At 36.1% G+C, this 18,685-nt stretch overlaps 1 protein-coding gene across 1 annotated transcript; it reads right to left on the reverse strand.

The window, feature by feature from the left end:
- Positions 1–5,077: 5,077 nt before the first annotated feature.
- On the reverse strand, positions 5,078–6,037 carry LOC110319456 (olfactory receptor 5I1-like). Its single transcript, XM_021194956.1, has one exon. It carries the CDS (start codon positions 6,035–6,037, stop codon positions 5,078–5,080), a length of 960 nt encoding a protein of 319 aa, XP_021050615.1.
- Positions 6,038–18,685: the final 12,648 nt, after the last annotated feature.

Below are 18,685 nucleotides of genomic sequence, written 5' to 3' on the forward strand. Positions count from 1 at the left end.
CCAAGACTACCAGCCCAGAGATGGCACCACCCACAAGAGGTCTCTCCCCACTTGATCACTAATTGAGAAAATGCCCCACAGCTGGATGTCATGGAGGCATTTTCCCAACTAAAGCTCCTTTTTCTGTGATAATTCCAACTGTGTCAAATTGACACAAAACTAGCCAGTACGTACATGTTTTCAAAATTACCAATATTGTAATTTTTGAGAATCACAATAATACATAGAAAATACAGTACATAAAACTACATTAAATACAACTTTTTATTAGATGTTTTCTTTATTTACATTGCAAATTTTATACCCTTTCCTCATTTCCACACGGAAACCCCCCTATTCCATCCCCCCTCCCCTTGCTCACTAACTCACCCACTCCAGCTTTCCAGTACTGGCATTCCTGTACACTGGGGCATCAAGCCTTCACAAGACCAAGGGTTTGTCCTCTCATAAATCCAACTTTTATATTAAGATATCAAAGTAGATATTTATTATTTGTAGCCAAACAATATGCTTATTCTTTTTTGTTCTTTTATTTAGGTACTCTAGTAACAAGGTCAGGTATTCAGTTTAAGGTATTGACATATAATTATATCTCAATGTTATCAACAAAGTTGTCAGTGCTACAATATTCAGATAGCGTTTGTCACTGGACATTGGTAAACACAACATAGTGTAATTTAGAGATACTTAAAAATAGAGAACTAATAAGAATTTCATTTGAAGGTTCAGGTTTAAACAAGAATTTTGATATATACCCATCTACTCATTTTCCCATGCTTCTATTTCAGTCATAAATATTTTTAGATAAATCCACAGAATGCAGTTTCCAATACCTACACTCATGAAGTTAATGCTTACAGTCAGATCAGTTTATAGTAATTTTGTTCATCATCTTATATAACATTGACTTCTTTCTACTTAGTTCATACCAACTTCTCCTATAAATACAAATTCATATAATGCTCAAAATAGTCTTTAACTACTGTAAGAGAAAAAAAAACAATGGAATGCATAGAAATAGCACATTTAATTATATGCTGTTCAGTGCTATCCTAGTTTGCTTATGTTATAAAAACGTTCCATATGGAGCCCCGCACAATTTTGGGCACAAACTCGGTGGATGGTCCCAAGGTACCCAGAGGACTATCCATGGCACAGGTGCCCTAGTACATCCAGGATCTTAAGATCACTGGAGAGTGGAATACAGCATCTGTTCCAAAACAACCTGGAGGTTCTTGAGTCAACAGGAACAGGGACAGAGGAAACCCATCCGACCAGCAGCTGGTTTTTTTTTTTAAGTTTGCATCAGCTCCATGCCATCTTGGGAGCAAATGCTGTGGATGGTCCCAAGGTCCCCAGAGGACTCTCCAAGCATACACAGGATCTTAGGATCACTGAGGAGAGTGGGCCTCCAGAAAGGGCTCTGAGCCCGGGACTCAGCAGAGGGTGCCATTATGTATCCCAAGTCTCTCAGAGACCAGTCTGTGCAGGAGAGCACATGGGCTGCAGAAGCAAAAGAGCTTCTTGGACAGGGTCCCTTCAGTTCTTCAACCTCAGCCAGGAGGTGGATCTGAGCTCCAGACTTCTGTGCACCTTCCTGCAAGAAGAGAGCTGGTGGCAGAGAGTGCTCTAACTATTGGGACTCAGGAGGGAGTTGGCCTCCCAGAAGTGCTGACAGAGGCTAAAGAATCACAGAAGGAACAAGCTCAAACCAGAGACAGCTAGAACATCTAACACCAGAGATTACCAGATGGCAAAATGCAAACTAAAGAATCTTACTAACAGAAACCAAGACCACTGGGCATCATCAGAACCCAGTACACCCACCACAGTGAGTCCTGGATATTCCAACACACCGGAAAAACAAGATTCAGATTCAAAATAATATTGCATGATGCTGGTAGAGGATTTTCAGAAGGGCATTAATAGCTCACTTAAAGAAATACAGGAGAAAACTGATAAACAGTTCGTAGTTCTTAAAGAGGACATACAAAAATCCCTCAAAGAATTACAGGAAAACGCAATCAGACAGGTGACAGAGTTGAACAAAACCATCTAGGATCTAAAAATGGAAGTAGAAACAATAAAGAAAACCCAAAGGGAGACAACTCTGGAGAAAGAAATCCTAGGAAAGAAATCAGGAACCATAGATGCGAGCATCAGCAGCAGAATACAAGAAATGGAAGAGAGAATCTCAGGTGCAGAAGGTTCCATAGAAAACATGGACACAGCAATCAATCAAAATGCAAAATGCAAAATGATCCTAACCCAAAACATTCAGGAAATCCAGGACATGATGAGAAGACCAAACTTAAGGATAATAGGTATAGATGAGAATGAAGATTTTCAACTTAAAGGGCCAGTAAATATCTTCGAAAAATTATAGAAGAAAATATCCCTAACCCTAACCTAAAGAAAGATTACAAGAAACTTTCTCTTTTAAATATATGTAAGTCTGGTTTGGCCACAGTGGCACTGAGAATGACTTTTGTGGTAGTCTTCTTGTGAAAGAAACTCACCAGCTGTCCTTCCAATAACATTCAGCCTTTACAATGCACAACACAAAAGCTAAATAACAATATAATTTAGGTCAAAATTTTAATATCTCCCAGAAGTTCTTTGACTCTTTAAAACAGGGACTAAGATGAAAAGTAATGACAATGTGAATTCTGGTGTTTATTTGCATGGAGAGTTCTATTATCTATAAGTCTTTTTATTGTCACTTGGGAATCACCCTACCAGTATGAAATTCCACATGCTGAACCATACGGCTATAATTTCTGAATGATTAAATTGTAAGAATCAGTGATCAGGCATGGCTTTGGTCAAAATCATGGTGATTCAGTCAACTTCTGAACCCTTAAGAAACCAGATATCCTTCCATGAAGACATCAATAGTCTATACATATTTTTAGGCTTCCAGTATTTGTACTTTTAGTTTTGTATGTATTTCGAATAAATTACATACGGTAAAAGAACTTGTTCCTTAAGGCAGATATGGATTCAAATCAGAATCTTATTTATATAACAACTTGTAGCTATATTCAATTCACATGGATTTCAACTCTTACTGTGAACATTGTAGACTATCATATGTAATATTATTCAAAAGAGTGTCTACTTCTCTATCAAACCACATATGAAGGATGAAGTCCTTAGTGTTTAAAGAAAAGATGGTAATATTCACATCATCATGGTCATGAAGCACAGACTTGTCCCAAACCCTGTTCTCTCAAAATCCATCTATGTAGTTTGTCATAATCAACCTAAAACTGCTAGCTTCAGGCCCCAAAGAAAAATCTGTACAGCATCTAACTATGAAGCCAGGTTTGCCTTTCCTACTTTTAGTCCTCGATAAAGCTGTGCATATGATTTCATTGGTGATCCATGCAATCCATCTAATTCCCCTGCTAAGGCTTTAACTACAATGTTATCTAAATCTCAGACTCTACATACCAAAGCACACTTGAGTAATAAAGACTAAAGCACTATATTTTATATTAGCGTATATAATTCTTGCCTAAGGGGTAGGTTGGAAAGCCACATTGACCTATAAAGAATCATGATGTACCAAGTAGTTCAAAGAATATTTACTCTTCTCTTTTCAAGCTGAAATATTTAATGCATTCAATATTAAGCTGCCAACATCTCTTCACTTTTTTAAAGTCCGTGTTTCCCAGGTCTCTGTTATATTAATAATGTAATGGAAAAGTATTCCTTATAAAATATTACCTACTTCAGCGAATAGAAACCTTACAGTATAGAATCACATTTTACCAAACGTTTTTAGTATCATATTTTTCCATTTAATTTGTCCTCCCTACTTAACCCCATATTTGGTTTATTTCTTTTTAGCTATTCCTGCAAAGCACTTATTATTTGTCCCTAAAAACAGCCAAATAAGCTATCACCTAGCACTCTTTGTTTCCAGTTCCTCTCTGTACCCTAATTAGCTCAAATGGTTCTGATAATTTCACCACCATATTTAGAGATAAAGTGATTTAAAGACTGCCCTGATCATTAAAAACACATATTTAACAAAAATGATGTTACACAACATATACAAATATGCATACAATCTGTACATTATTATTTTAAAAAGAAACATGTTGGGCCATATCTTATTATGTATATCTGTATTGATAGGTCCATTTGTAGGAATTAAGCCAAAACACTACAAGAGGAAAATTTACAGTTTTGAATATAAAAATTATACAAAGTAAACTTAAAAGCCACAAGTAGTAAACTAACATTTATTTTTAGAAAACATTCAGTTTGTATACCAATGTAGACACTGTGATCAATATCATGGGATAATTTGATAAATAGGAATGAATAACTTTGGAAATAGAAGACAACACAGCACATAAATAGCAAGATAAAACGGCTAGACAAGATGGATAACCGAAAAAATAAGTAAATACAATTTCTTACATCCATCATCCAATTGAAATTTAAAACACAAATTGTCTATTGTGATTAAATGTGTGTTTAGAAAAAAAGGTTAATATTTGAAGAATTAAAAGTTTGTTCTATATGCACAAATAAGCTACAATGAGTTTATTTTACTTGTAATTCAAAAGGAAAGGAGAAAACATATGAATAAACTTTTTTTTTACTAAGAATATTATGATGCAACAACCCCCCTACTCCACTGCATGGTCACAAACTTTGAAAAATAAGAAAAACACAAAGATTACAATATTTTAAAATGTGGTTGATCTGGGAAGAGTTGGCAATGTGAGTTAAGCTGATATAACCACATTATAATATCATAGGAATAAAAAAGGAGATTTATCTGCAAGTGAGAATAGTGGAGAAAAGTTGTCATGAATGATGATTTAATTAAGTGGAAAGATAATCTAACATGAAATACATACTAAATAGAGCAAATTTAAAAATAAAGTGATAGAAACAACAGGGAAGGTACCAATTTGAATATTAGCCACTGTAATTTCTTTCTTAATGTATCCTCATTATACATACAATTGAAATAAAATATTCAACTGATTCTTTAAAATTTTATATGGAAAAACTAAAGAAATTTGCTAATGCTGTAAAGCCCGTCTTTAAATAGCTAAGGAAACAATTTTTTGCTAATAAATTTTCTAAAGGCAAATTTGACATCTTTGTTCCTGAGACTATATATCAAGGGGTTAAGCATGGGTATAATCAATGTATAGAACACAGAGGTCATTTTGTCAATATCCATTGAATGCCCTGTACTAGGACGCAAATAAATGAAAATCAGAGTGCCATGATAGATGGTGATTACTGCCAGGTGAGAAGCACAAGTAGAGAACCCTTTCTTTCTTCCCTCTGCAGAACCTATTTTAAAAATGGCCACCAAAATATAAATATAGGAGAGGAGAACAGTAAGAAGAGAGAGAGCTTCCACCAAACTTGCAAACACTACCAATATTATGTCATGTGTGTAGGTATCAAAGCAGGACAGAGAGAAGAGTGGAGAGACATCACAAAAGAAATGGTTAATTACTTTGGAGCAGAATGACAACTGGAAAGTGTTAGTAGTATGGATTATTGAACTCATAGTTCCACCCAAAAATGCTCCAAATGCCAGCTGAGTACAGACTCTCTTGGACATAATTACAGTATAAAGCAGGGGGTTACAGATTGCAATGTACCTGTCATAGGCCATGGCAGCCAACAGGAAAGATTCTGTATCAACCAAAGAGCAGAAAAAATAAAACTGTGTAGCACAGCCATTGTAAGAAATCACCTTCTTGTCAGAAATCAGATCCACAAGTAATTTAGGGGCAATGACAGAAGAGTAACATGCATCTACGAAGGACAGGATACAGAGGAAAAAGTACATGGGAATGTGTAAATTAGGACTGGCTGTGATCAATAAGATCATGCCAATATTCCCCATCAGAGTAATGGAGTAGATGAAGAAAAACACAGCAAATAGGAGACTCTGGAGCTCTGGATGATCACTGAATCCCAGGAGATAGAATTCAGTCTTCACAGTGCAGTTCGCCAAACTCATTATTTGTTGAAATTTTGGTTTCTGCATCCCAGGTACAATAAAAATGGAATAACACATAGATCAGAAAAGTGACTTATGACATACCTCATTCTTATAAATTACTTTATACTTACTTATAAAGTAAGTATTATAGCATAATAAATTAATATATTTTCAATTTTTATACTAAATTGGAATTTATAATATTTTCTTAAAGATTTTATACTTCATATTCACCATCACATTGTTGTGCTCTCTGAATAGAGATGGCAATTTATTTTTAATTTCATTTTCTTTCTGTAAATTTTGTCAAAGGTTACTCAATGTATAGTTTCCAGCTGTGAATAAGTCTCTTTCCTGTATTTTGCCTCATCAATTGCTGTAATAGATAAAATTATCTCAGTTCCAGAAAATTTTTCATCAACAAAGGAGTAGTAGGACTGCTTTTCACCCTAAGATGCGATTTCCAGGTGAGGAACAAGGATTGTCCTCATAATCATTCAACTATCATTAATAACACAAAATATAAATAAAACAAAATAAAGACTAGGAATGATTATTCTGTGAATGTAATTTCTGTTCTTCAGAAGCTAAGGGATGTTCAAGAAGACAAACATCTACCATGTCTAAGCTTCAGCTATAATCTGAGAATGATTGAAAGGGACCAATAAGTCATTACCTAATTATTCAGACTTACAAACACTAAATGTCCCACTCCTTTCACTAATTTTCTGTGAATGTTAAAATCTCTCCTGCAGGTTTATTACATGATTTTGCTTACAGGTAATGATCTCATTAAGTTAAAGAGAAACCAGTGTGTTTTACAAATAAAATTTATACCAATTGCTATCGAAGTCTCCCCTTCTTTGTTTCTTCATGCATTTATTGGTGGTGTGGTTTGAGGCTGTGTCTCATTATGTAGACTTGGTTGGCCTGGAGCTCACTAAAAGATCAGACTGACCTCACCTCTAACTCACAGATTTCTACCTGTGTCAGCCTCCCAAGTACTAGGTCAAAGGTTCATTCCATCATACCTGGCTCTGTATAATTTTAGTTAATAGTCATTACCTTACTAAGAAAGATTCATATCCAGATGTTGTTTCAAGTTCTAATAATATGGATTGATGTCTTAAAAGTAGCACACTTTGGATTTAGCTAGATTTTCTATGTTTTTATTTTTTTTTAATTTTTTTTTTTTTTTGACTCACCAGGAGGATGAAAAACCTGCTTGGCTCTAGTCATGGTAAAACTCAATCAACAGCATTCTAGATGGTGATTGTGAGAACTGAACCACTGAAGTCCCACCCAGTGTCAATATCTGAGGGTTGTGATTAGAATCCTTACCAGACGACCACCCTTCTCCCATTCACCTCCTTCTTCACCGTTGTGAGCCACAGTTTACTTTTGAAGAGAAAGCATGTGTAACACTTAAAAGAAAAATATAAATCCATGATTGCATTTCTCATTTTCCATTTTTGACACACCTACTGTGTTCTTCAAGGAAAATACACCTCCCTTAAAAAGTTTCCGTTCAAAGGAGAAGCAGGACATTTTAAGGTTTGCTTTTAGGACTTCTATCTCACATGAGCTTCTAGGAACCCAAGCACTAGTATCCACATTCCCATGGGAAAATAAGTGAGCAATTAAACAGTTTCACGAAGGAATTCATTAAGCAAAAAATGGAATGATGCAACAAATGTTTGTCTTGGAAATGCCTCAAAGATAATCACTTTGACTTTACAAATTTTAGACTATATAAAACTTACTAGTATTTATTATCCCTGATTTAAGTAACCAGAACAGTTTTTCAAATGGCACTGAGAACATTATGTGCAAAGAGAATAGTAGGAAGAATTTAAATAGCATATTTATTGATATATAAAAATATAACAATAAATATAATTGAAATAAATAAAATGAGTATAGTTCCATTCTTTATAATTAGACTTTAAAATAAAACTGTTGAAAGAAAACAAACTATGATTGGAATATATTTATATCTACACTGAACTGAAATTTTAACTACTTAAGGCAACACTATTTTACAAGGACTTCATTCTTTGAATACTCATACTTTGTGAATATTTTGTTTCACTTTCTTTTCTGTTTGGAAATCAAAGAACAGGAGAATAATTTTATCTGGAAAGTAGGAAGGGCATCAACTATAGAACATTGAGAGATAGAAAAGCAGCATCTGGTCATTAGAAAGTGTAGCGACAGAGAAAGTAAAATTCATGGTGTGTATATCATGGTACTTTAGTTTACCAATTTGTCCATCTAATCACATATAGTAAATGTGAACTAAAAGGAAGGAATATTTTACCAAAGTAATATTCAACTTCACTTCTATGGGTCTAAAAATGAATCAAGACTTCTTGGGCTTCATAATGTCTGTGAGTTGTATCTTGTGTATTCTGAGATTTTTGCCTAATATCCATGCATCAGTGAGTACATACCATGTGTGTTCTTTGTGATGGGGTTTCCTCATTCAGGGTTATATTTTCTAGTTCCTTTCATTTTCCTGTGAATTTCATGAAGTGACTTCTCATGAAGTCACTGTTTTTAATAGCTAAGTTATACTCCATTGTGAAAATTCTGTATCCATTCCTCTGTTGAAGGACATCTGGGTTATTTCCAGGTTCCGGGTATTATAAATAAGACTGCTATGAACATAGTGGAGCATGTGTCCTTGTTATATGTTGGATCATCTTTTGGGTATATGCCCAGTAGTGGTAAAGCTGGATCCTCAGGTAGAACTATTTCTAATTGTCTGAGAAACTGTTATTAAGATGTGGATGCTTGCAGCCAACCATTACAATGAGCACAGGAACCCCAATGGAGGGAAGAACTGGAGGAGATGAAGACATTTTCAACCCCATAGGAAGAACAACAATATCAACCTACTAGACCCCTCAGAGCTCCCAGAGACTAAGCCACCAACAAAAAGGGGTATAAATGGAGGGACCCATGGCTCCAGCTACATATGTAACAGTGGATTGACTTATCTGTCATCAATGGGAGGGTCGACCCTTGGTCCTGTGGATGCTTGATCCAGAGTAGGGGAATGCTAGGGTTCGAAGTTGGGAGGGAGTGGATGGGTGTGTGAGCACCCTCATAGAAACAGAGGGGAATATATATATATATATATATATATATATATATATATATATATATATATATCTCCAAGTTAAGTATTTAAAATATATGACCTGAATTTAGTCACTGCATGATTTAATAAAATATAAATTGTTAATAAAAAAAAAAAAAAGAAAAGAAACAGAGGGGAAGGTTGAAAGGGTAGGGGGTTTAACTTGGAAGGGGGAAAATAGACATGTAAATAAATAAATAAATAATAAAAAGAATATATTACCCTTCAAATGGAGAGCAAAAATATAACAGATAAAATATAATATATGAGAACCCTCATTCAGGAGTCCAGTAAAAGTGCTGAGATCAAAGCTATAGTGCATATCCTAGCAACCTAATGAGGACCCTGTGCATTATGCTTAAGTCTCTGTAAATCCATGTGTATTTTAATCACTTGTTTGATAGGGTTTTGTTCTTTTGCTGTCCTCCATAGTCTCTTTTCCCTCTACCCCTTTTGCCTCATTTTCCAAGGGATTCTCTGAGCTCTGTGTCAAAGGATTAAATGGAGACATCTCTTTAAGTTTTGTATGTTCCATGATCTCTCTCTTTGTAATGTCTTACTCGGGGTCTGTAAAATAAACTATTAACCCCATGTACTGGTTTCTTAGAGGATTACTGCCTGTTTTCTAACCTAGGCTTAGTCCTGAAAATTTCTGGCCTCTATACAACATAATGAAGACCTACAAAGTTTTCATCCTATGAAACCCTACTGAATATGCTCTCACTTTTTGGTTCTTTCTGAACTCTGGCTGGCTAGTCCAATTCATCTGTTCTGGCTCAAACTCATCACCAAGCTACTGATTCAATCTGTCTACTCACTGAATTGCTCTGCTTAGCCTCACACTCATGTTGGCAATCTGCTCTAATCCCCTGAATCCTTCTCATTCTCTAGCTCCTTATCTTTTCTATGTCTAGCTAGTTCTCTCTGCAACTTGTCTCTATAAAAGTGTCCTGATAAAACCTGCCTCTGAATTCCATGAACTGAACAGCCATAAACTCCACTGTATTTCACAGCCTCTCATCCCTCTGAATCAACTGAAGTGAATGACTAGGACTCGGAGATATACATGTCTCTGTCTCTTAAGGGAGGGATTAAATTCATGTACTACCACTCCTGGCCCTAAACATTTTTTACCTGAAATATGTTCTGTCAAAGAACTTTGAAATCAGATATCTGCTTACCTATGCCTGTTAGATTAAAGTTGTGTGTGTTTGTGTGTGATCCAGCTTCACACAGACCTAGAAGGTCTTTTGATTAATAAACCATGTTAACAACCATGTTACTAGATTAAATTTCATCTACAAGAATCTCTTTAAGTGAACACATCTGTTGGAGAAGGATGCCTCTCCTATAATAGCTGAATAAGGCACCAATCCATACTGTATAGGAGAATATCTTTAGGAGATGTTTTAATCCCTACTTTCAGTATCTGTTCTGACAGTATATTCAGAACTAAAATTTATCTCAATATCCAAAAATGGGATGTCTGTAACCCAGAATATGCTGCTTCAAAGACTGGTGGACTTGTACTCTCTGGTTTGTAGGGATTATAATTTTCCTGTACTATATTGAGAAGAAAAATTTACTGGTGATTCTGTGTTATGAAAGAACTACTTATCAATGATGCCACCTTATACTATCAGATTTTTGTGGGTTAGTGTCTCTAGATATGAAGATAATAATTGTAATTAATGTATTAACAGGCTTGTCAGCCATACTGCAAATGAATAGGGATGGATTAAAATACATTACATATGTTAAAACTCATGCAGAATCTTGTCTACAGCAAAATTCCTTGAGAATTAATTTGAAATTCAAGTACACTACTGTACTGTAGTTCCACCATACCGGAGCATTTCTCAATGACTTTTGGAAACCTTAGGCGACCAGTGTTTTTTCTTATCTTTCCTATCCTTCCTTCCTTCCTACCCCCTCTCTCTCCTCCCCTCCCACCAACAATCCCTCCTTTATTACTTCCTTCTTTTCTTCTTTCCTCCCCTCCTTCCTTCCTTTCTTCCTTCCTTCCTTCCTTCTTTCTTTCTTTCTTTCTTTCTTTCTTTCTTTCTTTCTTTCTTTCTTTCTTTCTTTGTTTCTTTCTTTTAAACCAAGGCTTACATTAAATTTAGAAATCCACCTCACTCTGCCTCCCAAGTCCTGGGATTAAAGGTATATGATACCACCGCCCAGCTGATAAGCAGTGTTTTAAAGATTATTTTCTTTTCTTCTTTTGAAGAGGCATGAATAATTTTACTCTCTTAGGTGGAAAATAAGATTTCTTTTTAGAATTACAATGTATTTTAACAGCCAGAACAGTTGAATTAAGGTGAAATTTGTCTGAAAGCACATATAACCTAAGCCATTTCAGATTAATTAAGCCAAAATTGCTCTTAGTTTGAGGTAGTAAAAATTATTACATATAATGGACAACCTTCCTTTTTAATTTAAATTTTTTATTAGATATTTTCTTTATTTACATTTCAAATGCTATGCCAAAAGTTCCCTATACCCTCCCCCCACTCCCCTACCCATCCACTCCCACTTCTTGGCCCTAGCATTCCCCTGTGCTGGGTCATATAAAGTTTGCAAGACGAAGGGGCCTCTCTTCCCAATGATAACTGACTAGGCCATCTTCTGCTACATATGCAGCTAGAGACACGAGCTCAGGGGGTACTGGTTAGTTCATATTGTTGTTCCACCTACAGGGTTGCAGCCCCCTTCAGCTCCTTGGGTACTTTCTCTAGGTCCTCTATTGGGGGCCCCGTGTTCCATCCTATAGCTGACTGTGAGCATCCACTTCTGTGTTTGCCAGGCACTGGCATAGCCTCACAAGAGGACGCTATATCAAGGTCCCTTCAGCAGAATCTTGCTGGCATGTCTGCTTGTGGACGTTGTACATCGTGGTGCGGAGCCTAGTGCGCACCACGATGTACAACGTCCACAAGCAGGGGTATTCTAAGTTTCTGGGCTAATATCCACTTATCAGTGAGTGCNTATCTAGTGACTTCTTTTGNGNTTGGGTTNNCTCACTAAGGATGATATCCTCCAGATANATCCATTNGNNCAAGAATTTCATAAATTCATTGTTTTTAATAGCTGNGTAGTACTCCATTGTGTAAATGTACCACATTTTCTGTATCCATTCCTCTATTGAGGGACATCTGGTTTCTTTCCAGCTTCTGGCTATTATAAATAAGGCTGCTATGAACATAGTGGAGCATGTGACCTTATTACTAGTTGGAAGATCTTCTGGGTATTTGCCCAGAGAGTTATTGCTGGATCCTCTGGTAGTACTATGTCCAATTTTCTGAGGAACCACCAGACTGACTTCCAGAGTGGTTATACAAGCTTGCAATCCCACCAGCAATGGAGGAGTGTTCCTCTTTCTCCACAACCTCACCAGCATCTGCTTTCACCTGAATTTTTAATCTTAGCCATTCTGACTTGAGTGAGATGGAGTCTCAGGGTTGTTTTGATTTGTATTTCCCTGATGACTAAGGATGTTGAACATTTTTTCAGGTGTTTCTCAGCCTTTCGGTATTCCTCAGTTGAGAATTCTTTGTTTAGCTCTGTACCTCATTTTTTAATGGGGTTATTTGAATTTATGTTGTCCAGCTTCCTGAGCTCTTTGTATATATTGGATATTAGTCCTCTATCAGATTTAGGATTGGTAAAAATCCTTTCCCAATCTGTTGATGGCCTTTTTGTCTTGTTGACAGTGTCTTTTGCCTTACAGAATCTTTGCAATTTTATGAGGTCCCATTTGTCAATTCTTGTTTTTACAGCACAAGCCATGGCTGTTCTGTTTAGAAATTTTCAATGGACAATATTCTAAGGGACATGTTTTATTCCTGACCACACCTTGCTCATACATCAACAAGAATATGGAAGCATAACAAGCAGTACAATGAATTTTATCTCTGTCAGATAACTCAATTTCAATTCGGTTTTACAGACAGATGTAGGAAAATCTGAGCAAGTGGATATGAGTTTTATCAACCAAGCTCTGGTTTAATTTTGGTGTGTTAATAACATTCATTGACCCTATTTTACTTATTTATGTAAACTTTCAAGATAGATCATTGGATTTCAATGTTACTAAGGACAAATGATAATGAATTTTAATTATTCATTTAAAATTAATTATTTCACACAGTTATACAATGTGTATCTTCTAAAATAAAATGTTTTATATATGTGAAATTATGTGGAGGCTAATTAAAGCTATTATATACATGCATCTCTCTACTTACTTATTATTGGTTGTGAGAATTCTTAAAATCTACCTCTTATTTACTTCAAGAATACACCATTATAGTACTGACTATAGCTACCTATATCTCAGGCACTAAGACCAATAATTAATAAATGAAACGTCTTGAAACTGAAAAGCTTCTGCTATGCAATGAACACCATCAAAAGAATATAACAATAGCCTACAGAATAGGAAAAGAGCTTCCCCAACTCTGCACTTGACAGAGGACTAATATCCAATATATATGAAGGGTGCAAGAACTTAGACACCAATAAACCAAATAACCCAAATAAAAATGGGATACAGGGCTACACAGAGAGTTCTCAGCAGAAGAATCTCTATTGTCTATGAAAAACTTAATGAAATGTTCAATGCCCTTAGTCATGAGAAAAAAAATGTATATCAAAACAACTCAGAGATTATACCTTACACCCATCAGAATGGCCAAGATCAAACCTCAGCATAGCTCATGCTGGTGAGGATGTGGAGCAAAGGAAACACTCCTCCATTTTTGGTGGGAATGCAAACTAGTCCAACCACTCTTGTAATCAGTTTGACAGTTTCTTAGAAATCTGGGAATAGTTCTACCCCAAGACTCAGCTATACCACTCCTCAGAATATACCTAAATGATGTTCTACCATACCCCAAGGACATTTGTTCACCTATGTTCATAGAAGCTTAACTCGTAATAGCCACAAACTAGCAACAACCCAGATGTTCCTCAACTGAAGAATAGGTAAAGAAAATATAGCTCATTTACATGATGGAATACTATTCAGCTGTTAAAATCAAGACATCATTCATTTTGCAGGCAAATGTATAAAACTAGAATGCATTGTCCTAAATGAGGTAAACCAGACCCAAAATGAAATGCACAGTATGTACTCACTTATAAGTGGATTTTAGCTATAAAGTACAGGATAACCATGCTATAATCCACAGACCCCAAAAAGGTATATAACAAGGAAGATCCCAGGGAGGATGCTTAAATATTACTCAGAAAGAGAAATAAAATAGAGATAGGATGTAGATGAATGGAAAAAACTGGATGGGAGAGAGTATAAGGATTGAAACTTTGTAGACATTATCAACTGTAGAAAGAGCCAAGGAGAGAAATCAGAAAGTAACAGCTTGCAGATGGAGGGCATCTCTAGTATTTGCCAAAGATATGGGATTGGGGAGGACCCAGGGAGTGTATGGGGGTACTTCTAGCGGAGACTCCTAGCAGTACGGAATATGGACCCTGAAGTGGCCACCACTTGTAACCAGGCAGGATTCCCAGTGGAGGTATGAGGACACAAATACACCCAAAAAAACTTTCTACCAAAAAATACCCTGCCAACAATATGTGCAAGTACAAAGATGGAGTACTCTCTGACAGAATGGTAAAGCAAGGACTGGACCAACCTGAGATCCATACCGTGGGAAAGTACCAATCCCTGACATTATTACTACTACTACTTTATGCTTGAAGATAGGAGCCTAGCATAACTATCCTCTGAGAATTCCACCAAGCAGACAATGGAAACAAATGCACAAACCTACAGTTAAACATTAGATAAGGTCTTGTAGAAGAATTGGGAACACAAAGTTGACAGATACTCCATAAGAAGACCAATAGAGTGAACTCATCTAATGCTTGGGGGATCCTAGAGGCTGAACCACCAACAAAATTGTAAGCAGGGTATTGACCTAGCCCTTTCCGGATATATGTGGCAGATATTTATCTTGGTCATCATGTGTTTCTAGCAACAACTCTAGCAGGGGTTGTCCTAGAATCTGTTCACTGCTTGTGTATCTCATTCCCCTAAAAGAACCACCTTGATTGGCCAAAGTGGGAGAGTCCTGCTGTAATTTTTATGTGCCAAGGTACCATTCAAAGGAGGTCTGTTTGTTCTCAGAGGATAAGGGGAAAAAGGAGGAGAGGAAGTAGTCTGAGCAAGGAGAAATAGGGGAGTGGTAGCTTTGATCAAGATATAAAGGGAGTAAATATATTAATAAAAAGAAAACAAAAAAGGCTGTAAAATATGTTCATTATAAAAAACATTTTCCATCAAATGTTGAGTTTTGTCTTTAACTTGGTTATTTGTACTCTCATGTTTCATTCTAAATTTTTGGGTTTGTTTTGATTTTGATATTTTAATTCCATGATTCACATCATTAAATAATTTAAAATATAGTAATTTGATATAAAATATATTTGACAATTTTTCTTTTAATTTTTTTTATATTCTCTATGTGGATATGTATTAATTTTATGTCAATGTATTATATGAGAGTGTTTAATCTTTTATTTGAACACAGATCATTTGAGTGATTTTCTTTATCACCATATGTTTATGGAAAAATCTTGCTATTTTCCATATGTTTATGGAAAATTTCTGAAAAAAATCTTGCTATTTTCCTTTTTTATATTTTTATGACCATAGATATTGATGATATACAGTTCTCCATACCCTGGTCCTGGCAGGAGAGAGCTGGTCTCCCAGGACTTCTGACACACCTATGAGCACAGGTAGGACTACCACATCTCCTCAAATTCCTGGCCCAAGAAGGACAAGCCCAGAGCAATCAGAACATGGGAACCAAGGAACAACTGGGTACAGGATCCTTCCTTTTTCCATCTGTGCCCAGGAGCTGACCCTGTGCCTTACCTCTCCATACCCCAAATCCTCCTGGAGAGAACTTGTCTCTCACGAGTACCAACACAAATGTTTACATTTAGGAGGGACTAGCCACAGTCACAGACATCAAGACTAGCTAAAACCAGAGATAACCAGATGGCTAGAGGCAATGGCAAGAACACAAACAAAAGAAACTAAGGCTACTTGTAATTAGCAGAACCCAGATCTCCCTCCACAGCAGGCCCTGGATACCCCAACACACCGGAAATGGCGGACTCTGATGATAATAGAGGACATTAAGAAAGACATAATTAATTTACTTAAAGAAATACAAGATAACACAGGTAAACAGCTAGAAGCCCTTAAAGAGGAAACAACAAAAAAAAAATCCCTTAAAGAATTACAGGAAAAAACAACTAAAACATGTAAAAGAATTGAACAAACCCATCTAGGATCTAAAAATGGAAATAGAAACATTAAAGAAATCACAAATGGAGACAACCCTGGAAATAGAAAACCTAGGAAAGAGATCAGGAGTCATAGATATAAGCATCACCAACTGAATAGAAAAGACATATACAGATAGAGACACAAAAGAGCTCAAGAAGCTAGACTCCAGAAATTCAAATAACCCCATTAAAAAATGGGGTACAGAGCTAAACAAAGAATTCTCAACTGATGAATACTGAAGGGCTGAGAAGCACCTGAAAAATGTTCAACATCCTTAATCATCAGGGAAATGATAATCAAACAACCTTGAGATTCCACCTCACACCAGTCAGACTGGCTAAGATCAAAAATTCAGGTGACAGCAGATGCTGGGGAGGATGTGGAGAAAGAGGAACACTCCTCCATTGCTGGTGGGATTGCAAGCTTGTACAACCACTCTGGAAATCAGTCTGGCAGTTCCTCAGAAATTTAGGCATAGTACTACCAGAATGCAATACCTCTCCTGGGCATACACCCAGAAGATGTTCCAACTGGTAATAAGGACACATGCTCTATTATATCCCTTCTTTATGACACTGCAAGTAGCCAAGATTTTCGGAGGACTTATGATTATTTCATATATATTTTAAATAAACAGATTTTCGTTATATATGCATTAGTAAAGTAGTGCAAAAGTTTTTGGAATTAATTGTGTGAACAAACCCCTTTTCTATTGTATGGATCTGTTTTCCTGATGATACACAATTTTATATGAGAGATCACATATGAACCTACAGTGACTGTGATACCTTCTACGAGACCTGTGCAAGTTCCAGGCAGACCAAATCCCAGCATGAATGAAAAAAAATGTAGAAACATAAGTCCACCGTTAACCAAATAATGAACTAATTGTCATTTGATAGCTTCTAGGAATGGAACTATCAGTTTCTTTTTAATAATGTGGCTCCCTGTTATGTGTACCACAGAACATATACTACCCCAAAGACTAGATGAGCAATAAAAACAGGACTTGATAGGGAAAAAAAATCTCAAAGTTGGGTGAGAAGATATGGAAAAGATTGAGATAACTGATGAAAGAAAGAAAAGCTGAGGGACAATTTCATAATATGCCTGAAGCCTATGAAATTCTCAAATACATTCATTTGTGCTTTAAGTTAACAAATTCAGTTAAGAATAGACATGTATATGTGAATGTAAAGCAAATGACAAATATATTGTATTTCAACAAATAAATAACTAACAATAATCCTTACCCACACTGTTGTTTGCTACACTCACCAATTAAAAAATAAAGACAAATATCCAATTCAGAAGAAAAAAAAGAATAGATGTAATAATGGCCATAAGAATACAGAATTAGTATTGATAATAAATAAGTGCACAATGAATACAATTAATATTTTCAAAAAGATTGAGAAAAATAGACTTCTGAAGAATATGTAAATTAAAATTATTCTTTCTTTTCAAATTGGTAATGAAATTAGAGATGAAGTATTTTTTGTTTTGTTTTTTTGTTTTTGTTTTTTGTTTTTGAAGGAATTGTTGAGATTATACATCTTTTCTATCCAGAACAAAATAGAACTCTTGGCAACAGTGGGAGGCCATTACCAGAAAACAGAAGCAATTAAAATACATAGTCCCAATGTGTATGCCAACAAAGCAGTCCTTTTTTTTCCTCTTTTATTGGATATTTTATTTATTTACATTTCAAATATTATGAAACTCTTTCCCAGTTTACCCTCCAGAAATCCCCTATCCCAGCCCCACACCCGGCTTCTATGAGGGTGCTCACTCACCCATCTACCCACTCTCACCTCTCTTCCCTGGCATTCCCCTACACTGAGGCATCCAGCCTTCACGAGACTCAGGGCCTTTCGTCTCATTGATGCTCAATAAGGCCATCCTCTGCTTCATATACAGCTGGAGTCATGAGTTGCTCCATGTATACCCTCGTTGGTGGTTTAGTCCCTGAGTACTCTGTGGAGTCTGGTTGGTTGATAGTACTTTTTTATGGGCTTCTGCTACATTCTCCAGTAGTGACAAGTGCAACAGGTCCCAAAAAACCTGGGTGCTGTCCCGAGGCAAAAAGTTCACTGAAACTTAGCCTCCTGGAATCATGGGATCATGTATAACGAATGCTCCAATGTCCTTGCTTTAGTTGGAAAACAGATCCATGTGTTTTCCCTTAATACATAGCCAAGTTAGATCCTAGGCAGTCAGT

The sequence above is a fragment of the Mus pahari genome, chromosome 3, assembly GCF_900095145.1.
Source record: "Mus pahari chromosome 3, PAHARI_EIJ_v1.1, whole genome shotgun sequence".
In the NCBI taxonomy this organism is placed as follows: Eukaryota; Metazoa; Chordata; class Mammalia; order Rodentia; family Muridae; genus Mus; species Mus pahari.